Here is a 19,623-nt window from a genome sequence, read left to right on the forward strand (position 1 = left end):
GCATAAAATTTTATGATGGATCCCACTATTTTTAGTCCATTGATTTGTTGAGAAGCATCTGACTCTATTGCCCAGTCACTGTAAATAGTACAACTATTATCACGGGGATGTGTGTGGGGTGCGACACCTCGGTGGGATGCTGACTTGGAGTCTTTAGGAATATTCCCAAGAGCAGTATAGCTTGGTTGTACTGTGGTCTGTTGTCAGCTTTATGATGGGCCTTCATACTGATTTCCATAGTGACTACACAATTTTACAAGCAATAGTGAACAAGGGCCCCTCTCTCTTCACACCTGCATTTGTTGTTTTCTTGATGGATATTCTGACTGGGATGAGATGAAATCTCAAAGCAGTTTGAACCTGCATTTTCTTGATGGCTAAAGATACTGGATAGGTTTTCAAATGTTTATTGGCTACTTGTATTCATTTGTGTGTGTGTGTGTGTGTGTGTGTGTGTGTGTGTGTGTGTGTGTGTGGTATATGGTACTTGTGTGGGTACATATGTGTGTGCATGTATGTTATGTCCAGTCCAAGGTCAATGCTGGATACTTTTCCTAATCATTCTGCACCTAATATATTGAGGCAGTGTCTTTTGCTAAACCTAGAGCTTGCTGTTTGTCTAATCTGGCTAGCTAGCTTGCCCCGGGAATTCCCTATCTGTGTCCTATGCACTAGGATCTCAGCGATACCCATTTGGCTTTTGCATGGATTCTGGGATCTGAACTCTGGTCCTCACAGGTGTGAGGGCCTACTGGGCCATTTCTCTAGCTCTAGCATTTCTTCTCCTGAGAACTACCAAGTCAGGCATTGGCCCATTTACTTATCCCACGATGTGGCCTTTGGCATTTTATTTTTGCAGTCCTTCATGTCTCCTAAATACTAACCCTTGTCTGATGTATAGCCAGGAAAGGCTGTCTTCCCATTCTGTAGGTTGCTGTTTTCTCTACTGTGCAGAAGCCTTTTAATTTCATGTAACTAGACTTGTCAATTCTTGGGCTTATTTCCTATGCCACTGAAGTCCTCTTCAGCTAGTTCTCAGTTCTCAGCTATGGCTACACTCAGCAATATTTTCTCTATGTTTCCTTTAGCAGTTTCAAAGCTTTGGGTCTCACATTAAGGTCTTTGATCCACTTGGAAATCATGTGTGTGTGTGTGTGTATGTGTGTGTGTATCTTTGTGTAGCGCAAGTGATGTTTCATTCATCTGCATGTGGAAATCAAGTTGTCACAGTACCATTGTCAAAAAGTCTGTCTGCTTTTCAATGGATGGTTTTTGACAGCTCTGTCAAACATTGGGTGACTGGGACAGTGTTAGCTTTTTCTCTGGGTCCTCTGTTCTCTTCCATTGGCCTACTTGTTTGTTTTTGTTCAGTAGTAGCACGTTGTTGTTGCTGCTGTTGGTTTCCTCCTCTAGCTCTGTAATGTAATTTGCAGCCAGTGGTCATGGTACTTGTAGCATTATTCTTTCTGTTAAGGGTGGCCACCATTTGGGATACTTGGTGCTTCCATATGAAGCTTCACTTCTGTGAAGAAAAGGCCATTGGGATTTTTACTGCGTTGGATTTGTAGACCTCTTTCCTTGCCATCTTCCCATTAACAACATTAATTCTGCAAATCCATTAGCATGGGAGGCCTTTCCAAATACTATTTTCTTCTTCGATTTTTCTTTTCTGAGAGCTCCTTAACCTTTGTTAGTTTTTTTCTTAGTAATTTTACTTATTTTTAACCTGCTGTGAATGGTATCCACCTCCCACCTCATGATTCTTTTTTTTTTTTTTTTCACCTCACGACTCTATATGGTCAAGTATGGACAAGTTACTGGTTTTTGTGTTATGACTTTTGTACCCTGTTATCTTGCTGGAAGTGTTCATCACGTCTAAGAGTTTCCTGCTGCCATACTTAAGATCGTTAAGCTAAGAACAGGATCATGTCATCCACAAACTGGAAAATTTGACTTCTTCTCTTCCCATTTGTCTCCCTTTCATTGATTTGTCTTGTCTTACCACTCTAGCTAAGGTTTTGAGCGCTGTATTAAAGAAGTGAGTCGGCACCCTTGTCTCATTCCACATGTTAGAAGAAATGGTCTCAGTTTCTCTCCGTTTATAGGTTTGTTTTGAAATAGTCCTCATTATGTCGTATTTTTTTCTATTTCTAGTTTCTTAAGTACTTTTATCATGAAGGGACGCTGGGTTTGTCGAGTTTTGTTTTGTTTTCTTGCCTTACGTGAGTGATTTATGCCCTCCAGTCTATTCATTCATTTGCTGATCACACTTCCTGATTTGTGCTTGCAGAATCAACATTGCCTCCCCAGGATGAAACCGACTCCTTGCTATGCTCCTGAGTGCAGTTGGCAAACATTTTTACTGAGAACTTTTACATCAGTGTTCATCAGGGTGGTTATCTGTAGTTGATTTGTTGTGAGCATGTCCAGTTTGGCATCAGGGTGATATTGGCTTTTTTAGAATGTGTTTGGTAGTGACCTTTGCCTTCCTATCTCATTGAGCTATTTGAGAAACATTGGTATTGGCTCCTCTTTAAAGATTTGGTAGAATCTGGCAGTGTCTCTGCCAGGTCATTTTTTTTTTTTTGAGAGATTTTTCTATTACTGCTTCCATCTTGTTGATGAACCTCCAAAAACTGGAGTTACAGGTGGTTGTTAGCTACCATGTAGGTGCTGGGCCTTGAATGTGAGCCACCTGAGATGGTGATTTAACCATCTTACCCACTGAGCCATCTCTCTAGCCCCGAAAGAGACAAACAACTTTTTTTTTTGATGGAGTCTATGTATTCCTCTTTATCAAACATTCCTTAACAAATGATAGAAATGGATACTTACGGCCAAGAGTGTTAAAATGGGAGGAAACACCTCACATTTCCAACAGCACCACCATCAAAATAATAGTTAACCTGGCAAACACATCTCAAAGACTATTCATCTTAGGGTAGGGGAAGTTACAATGTGAAGACATAGGGAAGAGTGGAATATTCATTTTGCGTCATATTTTCTTTCTGTCCACACTATACTAGAAGGCTCCCACAGGTTCCCAACAGCAAGAAAGTTCTATTTTTCCTCATATGATCTTGGGGATTATGAGATGGGAATTGTTGCTTGTGTTATATATTAGAAAATCCTATTATAACCAATGACTGAGAGGCTACCTAGACTTTAAAAGAAGCTGGGGGGCATTCTGGAAGGAAAAAACTATAATTAAAGACTATGTTGTTGGAAGAAATATATTGCTTTGTTTGAGGTTGTGGTTCGCTAATCAATCAAAACAAAGAGATGAGCTAATTATAATTTGTTTACAGCCTCTTTTGCTTCCTTTCATAAAGCTCTTCCCCCTTCCCCTTGTTCCTTACCTCTCTACAGGACATAGTTAAAAATGAATTTAGGAAAGATTCAACTTTATGTTTAGAATACCTCTTCATTTTTTGACAAGGGCTATCTACTGATAAGATGAAAGTACAAAGTGTGTGAAAAGGAAGATCACAGAAAGGAAACTTACAACCCCAGGCACCCTGATTTTGAATAATCACGAACAGAGAGGAATAATTTCTGCTACAGCTCCGTGCAGCTGCTCTGTGGCCATCATTACCTTGCATGAAGCTGTAAGGTAGCAATTGTTGTTCCTTTTTTATTAACAATCAAGGAGCCCGAAAGTATTGAAGGTCACATAAGTATTATAGGGTGGAGCTGGGTTTAAAGCTATGTCTCTACACCGCCAAAGATAATGCTTCATTATTATACTATTACAACCTAATCAAGCATGTAAGTCTATGTTTAAAATCCATCAGTAGATGAATGGATAAAGAAAATGTGGCGTATGCATACATGTATACAATGGAGTCCTTTCTAGCCATGAAGAAAAACGCAATTATGTTTTCTGCAGAAAATTGGATAGAACTGGGTTAAAGTTCATCATGTCAAGCCAAAAAAAAAAAAAAAAAAAAAAAAGACAGCCACATATTGCATATTTTCTCTTCTCTGTGGATCCTAATTTTAGATAGATACATAGAACCACTCACACACATGGTATAGGAACTGAAGTGAGATTGTCTGTCTTCTTGAAGGAAGATGACTACTGGGGGAAGAAAGAGAAGAAGTCTGGCCAGTGATTTGATTCTGTCAAAATACATGCTCTGCATGAATAAAAATGTCTTTATGGTTACTATCACCAGGCACAATAAGAATATGACAGTAAAAAATTTAAAAATCCTAAAATCTCCAACCTCTAATATAACAGTTTCCATTAGAAAAATGGAGGGGTCTGGCCAGGAGTAGAGAGACCGTGAGGTAGGGGGAAGGATGTAGCTGTGACAATTCGGGGGAAGTGGTCTTCAGTCAGTCAGTTCTCTGTGACTAAACAGATGTGGAGATCAGGGCAAGGACAACCAAAATGTGTATGGCAGGCAGATAAGAGTGGGAAGAGGGTTCACTGAAGATGGGTACAGGTGGCCCCAAAGGGACCGTAATACTTCTGTCTTCTGACATGGGCTTCACCCTGAAAGTGAGAGCCAAATCTTCGCAAAGAAAGAGAAGGCTCCCTTCAGTCAAGCACTGGGATGCCAGGTGGTGGTACTTAAAACCTCCATGAATTCTGAGCAAGAGACAGGAAGCAACCTGGGATCCACTCATGAGGAGCTTGTTAGACAAACATGGTAAAAATATATGCAGACAGTTCTAGAAAAACACTTCTAGGAGGAACACGCAAGAGGTGCTCAGAGACGGAGTGTAGTGGCACATGCTGTTAAGGCGGCTCTTGTGAAGGCAAGCTGATGCATGAGGGTCAGGCGAGTCTGGACTACAGGGTGGCAGATGGCACCTGTCATGTCATGGTAGACCCCTGGGTTAACTACACTCAGCTTGGATATTCTCTAGTCTCAGCCCCTTTCTCTCAAACAGACAAATTTTGGAGATGATAGCACCACAGCCCTGGGAAGGCCAAGTGTGATGTCACCCTTTCCCTCCCACTGAGAAAAGTGTTTAAAAACTATGGATAACCCAAATCTTGGTGTGATGACATACACCTATAATTTCTGTGCTTAGATGACTGAAGCAGAAAGACTGAGTTCTAGGGCAACCTGGGTTATATGAGATGAGACCTTGTCAAATCAAAACCAAAAAACACACCAACCAACCTACTACCCAACCAACCCAACCACCTAGCCGTCCCTTTAGGAAATTCCAGATACTATTTAAGTGTGTTGCTATTACTTTGATTGTATTCTAATTGAAAAAATAAGTCACTGGGAAAAGTTGACTTTTTAAAAAATTTTGCTGAGATTGAACAAGGTCTTATGCCTACCAAGCTACCTCCCTTCTGTTCATGGTACGCTCATCACAGAACTCCGCACAACTGGAGGCATCCTATCTGTGCCTCCCTATACACACATTCACAATGCATCTCAGGTCTTCACTACTCAACTGAAAATCCTGAAATGTCAAGAGCATTAGGTGACAGCAAACACATCTTGGTGGCTTGATACAGAGCTAGGAGCAGCAGCTAAAGAAACAGAAGCCTTCCCCCTGTTCTCCCCAGGCAGGCTGGATGCTCTAGGCATGCAGCTGCCGATGGCTGGTGTCTGAGCCTGGGTGTGTATCATCTAGATGGGTGCCATAATGTGCAGATAAGGGGTATGGACCATATCTGAAAGAGCAGACACAGAATGTTTAGTAACAATACATTTAAAACTGCTTTTTAACACAACCTAGAGCTTGAACTGGGGTGCAGCAAAAGATGTGTTAATATTGTAAATCCCAGAGAACCCTGCTAGGCCATTTCTATGAATCTTTCATCCTCAGGCTAGGGAGAGCATTATTATTATTATTATTATTATTATTATTATTATTATTATTATTATTATTATTATTATCAATCATCATCATCATCATCATCATCATCATCATCATTAATCTTTAATAAGTTAGGGTGGAACAGAGATGGGGTGAGAAGGAGATTAGTACTGAAAGCATCAGGGTGGCAACTTGATAGGATTTGGCCATGTGTTTAATGTGGAGTTGGGTGTCCATTAGGAATAGAAAGAAGCAGACATATTTGGGGCAACAGGAAGATAATATACCCGGTGGACAAAAGAGCAATATAAAGGCCACAGTTAGAAGGCAAGAACTGGGCTACTGGTTTTTCAGCCAGCCTTTGGGGATTTGTTCATTTCCCACAGAATTAGTGCCTGTATCTATCTGTACCCATCAGAGGGGCTGCCCCAGCTCAGGAGGTCCTGTGACAGGCTTTAAAATATCAACTGGTGAAAAAGGAAACAAAGCAATGACCTTCATCACCACCTAGTATTTCCTGTAGTTGCTATAAAGATTTTTTTTTCCCCTCACGTGTCTACACAGCAGCAGACAGTCTTAAGCACACAGAAGCTATTTTTTTTTCTTCTGCTAAGCAACAGTTTCTAAAGTGCCCCTCTGGAAGCTGGAGATAAAATACCCCACCTTCAGGAGGTGGCCTTCCACCAGCAGTTCTGTGCTCTTTAAAGTCAGCTGTGGTGGGAAGAGAATGTAATGAAAGGTTAGATTTATTTTAGAAAGCAGTAAGGGTGGGAGCAGGGGGAGCAGTGAAAGATGGGATTAAGTTGAAAAAAAAAAAAAAGACTGAAAATGCCAGTCTGTGGAGGTAGCTGGAGACACTTGGGTTCCTAAGTGCCAGCAAGCTAGCAGAACCTCCAAGTTTTCATTTTCTGATTGGGCAGCACTTAGGAAAACCTGTCCTTCTGGCCTCTGCTCTACTCTTCTCAGTGGTCAGCCGAGACCAGGCTCCTGGGAAGCAGCTCACATTTTGAAGCAGATGTGTAGTGCAGCTGTGCAATAAAAAAAAAAAGGGGGGGGGGAGCGGCGCACAGAAAGAACGCCAAGCTCTCCCAGGATGCTGTGCATGGAGCTGCTTCTCGGCAAGGGTTAGACATGAAGGATGAATGTGTCTTTTGGACACTTAGTTTTTTATGCTAAACAACTCTAACTGGTCATTAGGAGGAATCTGTTGGACACAAGCCACTGGGAAGCAAACCCTAGTTAGTTACTGAATCTCTTATTACCCGAAACCCACATGTGTGCTGTCACATTGTGAGGCAGCCACACAATTTGGACTTAGGCAGTAAGCCTTATAAGAGAAGATGTGGACTTTGGTCATTTGTTAAGTGATAAGCTAAACTCTTCTTCTCCGTTTCCATGAAATTCCATGAGGTGGCCATTAAATTTAAAAACAAACAAACAAACAAACAAACAAACAAACAACCATTGCTACTTCCCTGAAACCACTTGGTCCATTTCCTGCAAATGGCAATACATTTTCCTCCTCAGCCCATTGTACCCTGGCTATCTGTAGGAGTTCAGCGGGGAGAGCTCACTCTTCTATCTCAGAGTTCATGAGTATTTAATCTGGGGTCTAAAGTAAACATAGAAACTTAAGCCAGGGTAGGCAAAGATTTCCTGGGGAGGATCTTGAGTAGATATTCCAGGTTTTAGATTTGATGTCAGGATGAGAGGATCCACATTTCCCTTCATATATAAGATACCACACTAGTAAGCAGGCTCTAACATCAGAGGGAAGTGGGAAACATCATCTTCAATTTTTTACAACTACAAATCACACAAGTGGCCATGGAAAAATATTAACAAAAATTACTGCTCAGGCTTCTAATAGCTTGGTAAGTAATTTTAGTTTTACTTTCTAGCTGTTTTATCTAATGTTGTCTCCATTCATTTTTCTGTGCTGCTATAGGAGAATGCTACAGACTGGCTCATTTACAAAGAACAGAGACGGAACTGGTTCATCGCTGTAGGGGCTGAGTACTCAAGAGTGCACGGCTGGAACCTGTCTAGGGCTGTTTCACTATGACCTTTCATCATGGAAGACAGAAGAGCATGAACGGGAGAGAACATAGATGCACTCCCTTTTATAATTCATATTATAATTCACCAAGAGGGCAAACCACTTATGACCTATAAGCCTCCAGAGAGATCCTGGACCCTACTTCCCAATTCTGTTGCCCTGGGGATTCAACACATGATCCTGAGGAGACACTCAAGAGATAATATACGTGTGTACACATGTGTATACACTATGTATGCCACACATAGAGGCCTGCTGTGGTGAAATCTATTACATGGTTGTGCTCAGAGTCATTCTGGTTTTCTTTCCACTCAGTGCTATCATAGACATGGCTCCACGTGATTACCTAGCCCTCGTAATTGTGATTTAAAACGGAATGGCTTCATCATAGTCCATTTAGATGACAAACTGTAATTTGCACAGTTGTTACTTTACTGTCGGGCATTTAAATTGTAGAAGCTCCTATCTGTCTGAAGTCTGTGCTACAATTAACATCTTTATGCATATATATAAAAGGCACAGCTTTCGAAGGAAGCCTTTAATCCTTCCACCATCTCCTCTCCAGACACCTTACAGCATCTTTTCTCTTCTGCGCTATAATTATATTTTGTCTATGAAGTTCTAGTATCTGGCTTTATTTTTAGCCATGGTGCCATGTGTCAAACCGCATGCTCCCCTTCGTCTTCTGTTTCACCTTCGTTCACCTCCTCCAAGACTTTTCTTTCCATACAGCCTCTTTTCCTGCTGTCACACGAGGTTACCTTCCTGTCGCCCTCTACCGGTTCTGTTGCAATGGCTTTCACTGTTGGGCCCGTTGCATCTGCTGTCACCTCATGCTTCATCTTCTGTACCCCTTCAGTGCATCACTTGATTTTGATGGTGTTTGCTACACACTTCCGGCTTTATTCCTCTAAAGAGCATGACTATTGTTTCCTGCCCTGTTCTTCAACCATTTGGACATTCCATTATGTGCACACTAAATAGACCTTGCTATTCATATTAACACAAGAACGCTTCTAGCACCTGTTATTTTAACTTATGCACATAAATGCTTAGTTCATGGGGATGTTTTTCAAACCAAATCTCTAGGGCCATATTAATTTATGTAGCTTGTCCTTTCACCTAAAGCTGATTATTTTCCTAGAAGATTTAGGGCTAAGTAAAACTATTTCAAGAAGCCCAGTGTTGGGAGAGGTCTCCTCAGCTTTAACCCTCTTAGTTTGAACCCCAGAAGCCCCATGGAAGAAACAAAAGTTTTTCTCAGCCCCTGAATGTCACATGAGATACTCAGAGTCTCTCCAGGAAACAGCTCACTCAGAAGAGGTGACTGAGGAGAGTTTTTAGAAAGGGACAGTCGGCAAATGTGTGGGAAAGGTTATATGAAACCAATACTGTTTCTAGAAGTCAGCAAGAGGAGTACACGAAGGACAGGGCATGTGCTAGGAATGGTGACCTTCTATGGAGGAACGAAGTCACCATGGTTCCAGCCTGGAAAGGAGAAATCTAGAAGAGCACATCTTCTGCATTGTTTTTCTTGTTCGCTCTCTGGCTGGTGCCCATCAATGGACAAACCCAAGCAACAGCTAAAAGCAGGAGAGCCTGGCTGGCATAGGTGCTTGAGGCTCAGAGGAGAGTCAGGGAAGGAAGAGTGGGTCTGTGGGATGAAAACATTTAGAACTTTGTGTCACCTCTGCCCTCCAAATATCACTCTTTAGGACCCGTTTCTCATGCCTACAGCAAACCGTCTTGCTCAGCAGCCATGGGCCAAATTCATGAACCAGAGAGAATCCTTGCCTCTGGATGATGAACAAGTATAATTACTTCTCTCTCTCTCTCTCTCTCTAGTCTTTTCCCTCCCATCTCCACGCCAGGAACTCTCAATGGCCTGGCTCCTTCTCAGCATCATCTTTTTCTCACTTATTGTTCCTGACTGCTGCCCCCAACTCGTGTCCCTGACAGGTCTATCAGTTGGCACTGGAGGAGAGGAGAAGTTAGGACTTGAGGTGCTGTTGGTAACAAAGATCAAGGTAGCCTCTACCCCGCTGGGGAAGGTCAGTCAAATAAGGAAAACACAGAACAGGAAAGGCAACATTTCAAAGTCAAGCAGCCACAGGCCTATTCAAGAGAGCATATCCTGGTAAGCCAACCAGTGCAAGGCCACACATTCAGAATGACTGGGTAGCACAAACTGTCTTTGACTGGGAAGTGGGGCACACAAAGATGGATGGGAAGGGAAACAGGTTGAATGTGGGAGGAACTGAGGAAGGAGGGTAAATAGGATCAAAACACATTGCATGAAATTATCCAAGAACTAACAAAACCAGCCAGGTTGTGGTCTGGGAACCCTGTGGGGTGGCTGATGTTCTGCAGCATAGCCCCAAGGGCAAAGCAAGCCTGCGAAGGTTAAATAAGAAGTTGTTCAAGAGCCTAGGATCTATAGAATCCAAAACAAACTGAAATCAATAGAGCTTTCCCTTGAAAGCCTATAAATAGTTTCCTGACATCACTCCTTTGCCTAATATCTTGGAAAACTAGTTCAGTGGCTGCCTCTCTCCTTGACAAACTTCACTACTGCCTCGGACCAAAAGTAAGTGTTCCACACAGGTAATGTTGGGGGTGTGCGCCCACAGGACATGTTTTTTTTATTGCCTTCTTTATATACCAGTGTGCCTAGAGGGGGCGGCCAGGTGGCTCCATCACTGTAGTAGCTTAGACTTTAAAGTGGTGACTGGCTCTTGCACATACTCAAAAATAAGTGGGCAACTGTGAGTTTAGGCAGAACATAGGTTGACTTTTCTGACATCGGAACAGACACAAGTTGTAGAACAAGATGGAGAACTCTCAGCTCCTTCTCCAGCACCATGTCTGTCTGCACGTCGCCATGCTTCCCACCCATGATGATAACGGATGAAACCTCTGACTGTAAGCCAGCCACGGTGAAATGCTTCCCTTTATAAGAGTTGCCACGAACATGATGTCTCTTCATAGCAATAGAATGCTGACCAAGACGACTTGTTTCTGTATGTCCACAAGCCCCCAACACCATTCCCACACCTCATTCCTCGGATAAAGATAAACACAGAAACAACTTACTGTAAACTGGATTTGACAGCCACCCATGATGTAGTCCAAGAAGGAATGCATCTTGTGGATCTGTACGGGAGAGGGCCTGGATTAATAACTATATGCTCTTCTTTCCCTGCAGACCCAAAGCCTACACTTCAGATAGGGCTGCTAAGCCAAGGAAAAGGGCAGAAAGAGATCTGCAAGGAGTCTTCAATGTCAGTACAAATGGGCCCAAGACATCGGCAGATTCCTCCCGCCCACTCCATTTTATGTGGATTTAACCCAAACCACATTTTCAAGCATTATTACTATTTTAGAATAAGGAATACCCCCATGCTTAGTCACTCTTCCCACACCACCTTGAGCATCTTCTTCTAGAACTGTCCTGTACACAGAAGAGCATGAGTTATGACCTGTACTTTCCTGTCTATTCGTGCAAGACTGTCTCTGGGAAGGAGAAGGTGGCATTGGGCTGTCACAGCTTTTAGGTCGCTCATGATTGTATTTCATTTCCTGTTGTTCAGTGCTGCATTGATTTTTATGAATTTGTCTTTGAGAAGGTCATTCCATTGTGAAAGTCTCCCCCCTTTGAACACGTGACTTGAACTCTTCCCCGAAGGACAACTCTAGCACTGTGGTCCTGGCCAAGAGGTGGGGACAGGGGGAGTCTCACAAACCTTGCACTGATTCAGGATCACCATGCCTGAGTTCTTGTAGTTCTTCTTCTTGGCCTTGTACTTGGGGTTGATGCATTCCCACTGTACCTGCACCAAGAAGGGTCGAAAAGAAGTCAAGTCATTCAATGAGGTCAAGCTCCTGGATGCTTCTGAGGAGACAGACACACATAGAACTGGATGGCTGGAAAATGCTCTCTAGGTGGTAACTTGGGCAACTAGGAGAACATTAAGGGAAAGTGGTCATTGTCAACAGAAACAATAGACTATTGCCTGGGGCATAGTCTCATGCCTTCCTTTCCCACCTGTGTCCTTTCACAGGCTGCTTATCTCCTATGGGCCTCGAATTTCTCTTCTCTAAGACTTATGATTCTTCAGTTCTCAGCCCTCCCCTTGGCTCTGTCTCCAGAGCACACTCTTAGAATGATGGGAGCAATGCCTCAGGGAGGGCTGAGAACTGAGGGGTTAGCTGTTAGCTTTCTGGAGCGATTCTCAGCTCTTCCAGACTACAGAAGAGTTCATGAGGCAGAAGCAGCTGTGAGTCAAAAACCCAGCAGTCACTGGACATTTCTCTTCATGATCATGAAGGAGCGGGACCCTGAGGCTTCCACTCAGGAGACAAAAGTTTATTCCTGACAATCAAAAGTGCCCCAAGAAGCAGCTTTAGAGGCAGATGTGAGCAGGACAGCCTGACACTTCAATGGCCTCCAATGGCCTCAGTGCCCACGAGTTAGTCATGCGACTTGTTTTGGCCAATGGGACATTAAAAATGTCACGAGAACAGAAAGCTGGAAAACTACCAGTATTCTGAAGCTGCCTTTTCTTGCTTCTAAGTTTTATTTTACCACTTTGTAAAAAAAAAAAAAAATCATTCATCAGAGGTTAAAACTATCACCACTGGACCGGGCATGGTGGCGCACGCCTGTAATCCCAGCACTCAGGAGGCAGAGGCTGGCAGATCACTGTGAGTTTGAGGTCAGCCTGGTCTACAAAGTGAGTCCAGGACAGCCAAGGCTACACAGAGAAACCCTGTCTCAAAAAAAAAAAAAAAAAAAAAAAAAGAAAAACAACTCTACCACCACTACCATCATTACCACCACCATCATTACTACTGCTGCCACTGCCACCACCACCATCACCTCCACCATCACCAAAACATACACTGAGATAAGCATTAACTATCTTTGCTGCTTAGGCACTAAAATGCAAGAGTTTCATGGCCCCATAAGGGGCAGAGAGGAGCTATCCTGGGTGAACCAGATAAACTTGCCAACCAAGGAAATGTCAAATAATGATGGTTATTGGGGGGGGGGCAGGAAGTTAGTGGGTAAATTCATTACTCACCAACAGATAACAGTAAGTATTTTGCCACCCCAGAGGCCCTAGCAGTGACTCTGAACAACTTCCCTGGTCACTCTAAGACTCATACATCAATATCACTCCAGATCCTGGTCTTCCAACCACCACGACTCCCTCCAGGAGGACCTTCCTATTTGGTATTGTAAAAAAAAAAAAAAAATTCCCGTAATCTTCTCAAACTAAAGTAAATTATGGGTGCTCATAAATTAATGATTAGTTAAGAAATTATCCTATTTTTCCAGCGTCATGACCCAGCCAGGGAAAGGGAGCTTGAATGATGAGGCTCCCCATTTTCCCTGTGATGCGGTACCCTGGGATTCTCAGGTGTAGAAGGAATATCTTGTGTATTGTATGGTTGCAACACCTGTCAATTTAACATCCGGCTGGCACAAAGGACTCTGGGAGAGAGACAGGTACACGGGATTCAGCTGGCAAAGTGGGAGGAAGATGGATACATGGTACCTGAGCTCAGGTAGCCAGCCATGGGGTAGAATGTAAATTAATAAAAATAAGTTGTTTTAAAGTTATGAGCTAGTGAGAGAAGAGCCTAGCTATATGTCCCAGATAGTTGTATAATATTTAATGAGTCTCATGAGCCGTTATTCTGGGAGCTTGGGTCGGGAGGAATAAATAACCTACTACACTCAGGTTTAAAGTTCCCATGCCCTCATCTATCAGATTGACCTGTCTCTTCCGCTTCTCTGTTTAAATGATACTTACATAGTATCCAAAGCATTCATTGTATGGATATGTGTGCATATGTATGTATGTGTGCATATGTGTGTGTGTGTGTGAACACGTATATGGATGCACATGTATATCCACTTCAGGTGTTGGTCCTCAGGAAGCAATCCACCTTGTTTGTTAAGATCATTCATTAGCCTGGAGCTCTGTAGCTAGGCTAGGCTGGCCAGCAGGTAAGCCCCAGCCAGCCTCCTGCCTTCACCTCCATAGTGCAGGAGCATGCACACCTTACAGGAATTGGTTCTCTCCTAAGTTGTTTTTTTTGGATCTCCCTTTATCAGAGGAGCCATCTTGCCACTCCATTTTTTCTTTTTTAAAATAACATTTGTCACAAGTTGTAATTGCCTCTTATTTATTTTTTTTACTTGATTCATGTTCAGATTCTACTTTGACTCTGATCAGTCTTTTAGCTTCAGGAGAGCAGAGACAAATGTTCACAGGATTGGTCACAGCACATAGTAGGTGTTATAAAACGACCAAAGAATTGTTCTCACCATATAAATGTGTCAGCACAAGGCTTGAGGTACAACTACATTTTACTGGTATCTCACAGGCACCGAAAAATACAGTGGTATGCATGCCATGGCATCAGTGGGAATTACAGATTTATCTCTGTTTCTCTGGAAGCATCCATCCTTGCTGGTTCCTTCAACTGTGATAGATATTATAATCTTACTTTTAATGGACTCTTGGGAACCTAAAGATGAGATGTTTCCCATATTTATTGATTTGACTATTTCTCTTTATAGAGGAGAGCAAGATACAACTTTATGAGACGCTTTAGAATTGCAGCAGGTGGTACTGGCAAGCTGGCATTGACTTATTAGCTCGATAGGGCCTGGCTCTGTATATTTAATGGAACAGCAGTTTCTCTAGCTGTGTTCCTTATTATCCAGGGAGTGACTGCTTATAATTTACAGTTGACTTTAATTGTGGCCCTTGGGAAAGTAATACTACTTTTCCAAGATTGCATAGCTAAAGGAAATTAGACATTTACTCATTGAACCACTTAGTTTTTCCCATGGAGAAACTTCTATTTCAGGGCAACGTCTTGGCAAGGTCACAGAATGGCTTTGGCTTGGGGTTGTTCTAGAATCAAGTGCCACCATCCTCCCTTTTCACCAGACTCAAACATATATAGAAGATTTGCCTTTAGCAATTCCATTTGCTTAGCTGACAGCGCATCCTAGAGAATGCCTGGAGCAGCACCACCTACCTGCTTCCCTTCCATGGCTCCTCTCATCTCCTTGAAGGTGGAGGTGAATTCTCCAATAAAGTCGTGCTTGCCATTGGAGTCCCAGTCCCACACTATGCACTGTAAGACAAAAGGATGGGTGTGTTTCCCCCAAGGCTCTTAACACAGCAGCTACAGGCAGTGCAAACGCTCTGAGGAAGAGTGTGTGAAAGATGTTTGGTCTGTAACAAAGGCTTGATGTAATGCCCCTTTGCTTTCTATAGATTTCTACTTGGCTCTGTTAGCCACAATCTCCAAACGGTGGCAATCAGTCATTGTGATAGGGTATCTGTGTCTTCAGAAGTCAGTAAGTCTTAGAGGAGAGAGGTGTGACTCTCTGGAAGGGCCATCTTGTGAATGGCAGCCCAAGTCTTGAAGGTAGTTGTCCTGCCTCCAAGTCAAATGCCTTTTCTCCCCAATTCTGATAAACAAACAAACAAACAAACAAACAAACCATCAAAGATGGTCTCTGGTTAAAAGCTGGAGAAAATGTTTGAGGTCAAGAATTTGTAGCTTCCAGAACAGGAGCATATTAGTGATTTTTGACTGAGTGTTGTTGTTGTTGTTGTTATTATTATTATTATTATTATTATTATTATTATTACTACTACTACTTTCCCGATGATAAAAGTACAATGCAAATGAAAAGGATAAAAGTTAAATTTTTCCTGGTACTAGCAAGATAAATGGATGCATGATAAAGACCAATAAACTACACAGGTAAACATCACACATCCATCACTCGGCTGTGGCTGTTTTTGTCTAACAAGGGAGTTCCATCTATGACTGTGAAGGCTAGATTCTGGATCTCCCAGCAACACGTTCTACAATGACTAGATTAAGTTAGCAACAAGCTCTATGACCGGGGGCAGAACTAGGTGAAGAGGGGGGTCTTGACTTTTTTTTTCTAGAGTGAAGTTTAGACTATAGTCTTTAAAAACATCAATTTACATTTTAAGTCAGTGAGACACCACAGAGATTCCTTTTTTAAAAAAGATGTATTTATTTATTATTATGATACAGTGTTCTGCCTGCATGTAACATCCGCAGGCCAGAAGAGGGCACCAGATCTCATTATAGATGGTTCTGAACCACCATGTGGTTGCTGGGAATTGAATTTAGGACCTCTGGAAGAGCAGCCAGTGCTCTTAACCACTGAGCCATCCCGCCATCCCTACCACACAGATTCTTAAGCTTTAATTAGGTCAAGAGAACAAGAGAGCCTTTCACTCGGAGGTACCTTCTAGAATACCCGTATCCTATAGTTTTCCTGGTCTCCTCTCAGGCTTCTGATTCCTACTGTATAGTCTGCCCAAAAAGCCCAAATTGCAGACCTGCTCCTGTGTCAGGCAGGAAAACTCACACATGTACAAAAATATGTCTGACAACCCAGATACATCCTTGCTCATTTAACTTTTCTATTACAATAAATTGCACTTACATTCGTGTAGTTACTACAAACTGAAAGCGGGCACCACCCCCAACATTCGTCTTTACCATCACACATCGCACATGGTCCTCTCCGTGGTGTCTGCCTCACACTGCTCAGCTCCATCCCTCCCTTCTCTTCTCTCCCCTCCCCTGCCTTTCCTTTCTCTCCCTTCTCCTCCCCCTCCATTCCCTTCCTCTCCTCTCCTCTCCTCTCCTCTCCTCTCCTCTTATCCCCTCTTCTCTCCTTTCTTCTCTTTTCCAATTTGTAACTATTATAGCCACCCAGCTAGCCTCCTGAATACCATCGTATTTCCCCACCTTTATGATGCATTAATTATGCTATTACTTGCTTTTAATGAAAATAAGTATCAGCTAATAGGTCTTCCAAGATCTTTTGTGACCTGAATGCCTTCAGTATTCCCAAATTTATGCCTTATAATCCACACTTACAATATTTTTAAAACATTTTTTAATAATAAAAAGTGGGGGGTTGGAGGGCAGGTAAAACACTTGTTTTGTTAAGACTTTTATTTTTCTGTTTGAGGCATCTTGGGAAAAAAAACCTAATTTCTCAGCTTTTCTCGCCTTAAGAATGGAGGATTCGGTGGGTAATCTTTTTGCTTAGGAAACATTAATAACACTTTCTGTGAAGAAAGAATGCACCAGCACAGATCAGAATGGAAGAGGTAAGGACAAAGGGAACTACTCTGCTGAAGCAATGACGGCACCCTTAGTTCATAGCTGGGGACCCAGGGGTGAGGGGGGAGACGGACTGATGTGCACTGGATCATGAATGTTCTTCAGAGAGCCAAGCATTGAATACCCATCTTGTGTCACTACTGGGACATGGTAGAACTTTCAGGAGATCAGGCAGAGAAGAAGGTTTGGTGCTTGGGGTGTGCCCTGGTACTGCATTAGGTACTTTTGTTGCTTTGATAAAATACCGTGACCAAAAGTGACTTATGAAAGACTTTATTTTGTCTCATAGTTCCGGAGGGAGAGTCTGTAATGACGGGGAGACATGGCAGCAGATAGGCATGGCTGTTGGAGCAGGAATCTTGGAGATCACATCTTAATCCATACACAAGAAACAGAAAGTAGGGCTGGAACTGGGACAAGACTAAGTACTGTGAAAGCCATCCTCCTGTGATGTGCTTCTTCTGACAAGATTCCACTTTCTAAAAGATCCACAACCTCCCCAAACAGTGTCACCAACCAGGGACCAAATGTTCAAATATGTGAGCATATGGGAGACATTTCTCATTTGGACAAGCAGAAGACTGCAGGTCCTTTTTCCTCTTTTTGTTTCCCAGCCAACTTGAGATGAGCGGGTCTCCTTGGTCATATGCTGTCACCAGGATATTTTGTTTTGCCATGGGGCCCCAAAGCCATGGGCCTATGGACCATGTGTTGCAGACTCCACAACTGCAAGCCAAAACAATTCTTTCCTCTTACGTAGTCGTTTCAGGTACTTTTGCCATAGTGACAGAATATTGACTAATATATAGATCCAGCGAATGAGGTGGGAAGGGCTAAAAAAAAAAAAAACCCAACCAACACCAACCAAACAACAAACCTTTGGAAACAACGATGTCGGATTCCTTAGCACCTCCACCATGTCTTGTCTTCGCTTAAACCTGGGGCTTCTCTAAGCGTGCTACCCCAACAGCATTGTGATAACGGCAACGTGTAAAACAGAGAGCATCACACTGATGGTCTGGCAGGATGAGGTGACCTACTCAGGCTTGAGTAACAGTCAGGAGTGTGGAGCTAGGGCTGGCAAGTGAGTCAGAGGGATGGACTAACAAGTACTGGAGGGTCACTGACTTTTGTAGTGATATAAGATTCTAGTTTTTTATATGTGGCGCTGTGTGTTTACTCGGGTGTGTACACGCTTATGCATATGTTGGGCATATATTAAGGGTGTGTATGCATTGAGTGTGTGTGGTCCAGAGATCGTCAACACTGGGCATAACTTTCAACTTTAATTAAGGGAGATCTCTCACTGAACTTGGGGATTGCCAAGTTGGCTAGACGGGCTGGCCAGCAAGCCCTAGGGAATCCTCCTGTCTCAGTCTCCCCAGTACTGAGGTTATCAATAGACATTGTCGCACCTAGGTTTTTATATCTAGGTGCTGGGGATCAAACTCGTGCTTGCACATGAAGCACTTTATTGACTCAGCCATTTCTCCAGCCCCTCAATTTCTTTTACTTGGAGTTTATCATTGAAACATATTATGCATATGTAAGATATTATAATGACCCCATAATTATTCATAATTAGCATATGCTGATAAAAATAAGAACACTTAGGGATTGTCTAAATCCTATATACGATGATTAGAAACAGTCAAGTGTGACTGTTCTTTGAGAGACCCACATTCAGGATGTCTGTGTGCTTTATTATTTCTTTAAATATCTTTCTTCTCTATTTTTTTAAGCATAATGCTGGAGTAAATTTATTATCAGAGCAATACAAGGAGCACAGAGTTAAAACGGCCCTGGTGTCCCTGAGCGTTTTATAATAGCTGTTTAGTCCAGAATTTAAGGGGAACATCCTAACGCATCTGTTTCTCTTCAGAGACCATGCTTATAAAGCGTACATGAAACTCTGGCCCAAAGCGTCTACGCTCATTAATTCAAAGTGAGTACCATTAAGATGCTTTGCACGGATACGTGAAAGGAAGGCAACCTTTATCTTGCGTGAAAAATGTACTCTGAGAAAGTTAGAACTGGACAAGTGATCATAGGTAAATAAGGCTGGCAGCCGTAAAATCGCCACATAGGAAATAAACACAGTTCAGACAGGCTACTTAAAAGAACGGAGAGGGTTGAACTCTAGGCTTCGTGGAAGGTCAAGCACGGGGTGGCAGCGAGGCCCGCCGCTCCACCTTCCGCTGCTCCGCCTTCCGCCGCTCCACTGTCTCTCAGAAGAACCAATTCACCGTGCCCGCTGTTTCCGCTCATCAGGAAAACAAACCTGATTTAAGGCAGCCCTTTTCAGCAGAAGGCGAGCGTGGCCTACGTGTCTCCATTTAGGATGGCGAGGCAGCTCTGCAACAGCTGACTCTTCGGTTCTAGTTCTGCAAGGCCCACTAACTTCTTTCTGACTGCAGCAAGCAGCTCCTCTTGGCTATCAGTTTTGGCTTTGCAGATTCAGATAATTTTCAAACTTCTTACAGCACAACTGTTGGGAAGTTTTTAGCCTGTAGAACGTCTTTGTTCTTTGCTTTCGCCTTGTCTAGTGCTTCAGTGGCATTTCA

The 19,623-nt window shown here is 42.8% G+C and overlaps 1 protein-coding gene across 5 annotated transcripts in view; it reads right to left on the minus strand.

The window, feature by feature from the left end:
* Positions 1-19,623, minus strand: part of CPNE4 (copine 4) — a 448,796-nt gene that overhangs the window by 32,707 nt on the left and 396,466 nt on the right. For all 5 annotated transcript variants that reach the window (XM_084754390.1, XM_084754394.1, XM_084754392.1 and 2 more), the window contains 3 exons: positions 14,912-15,010; positions 11,596-11,682; positions 10,946-11,005 (listed from right to left, as the gene is read on the minus strand). In XM_084754390.1, the coding sequence (XP_084610516.1) occupies positions 10,946-11,005; positions 11,596-11,682; positions 14,912-15,010 (246 nt within the window). The remainder of the gene's footprint in view (positions 1-10,945; positions 11,006-11,595; positions 11,683-14,911; positions 15,011-19,623) is intronic.

The sequence above is a fragment of the Acomys minous genome (assembly GCF_964271855.1).
Source record: "Acomys minous genome assembly, chromosome: 13".
NCBI lineage: Eukaryota > Metazoa > Chordata > Mammalia > Rodentia > Muridae > Acomys > Acomys minous.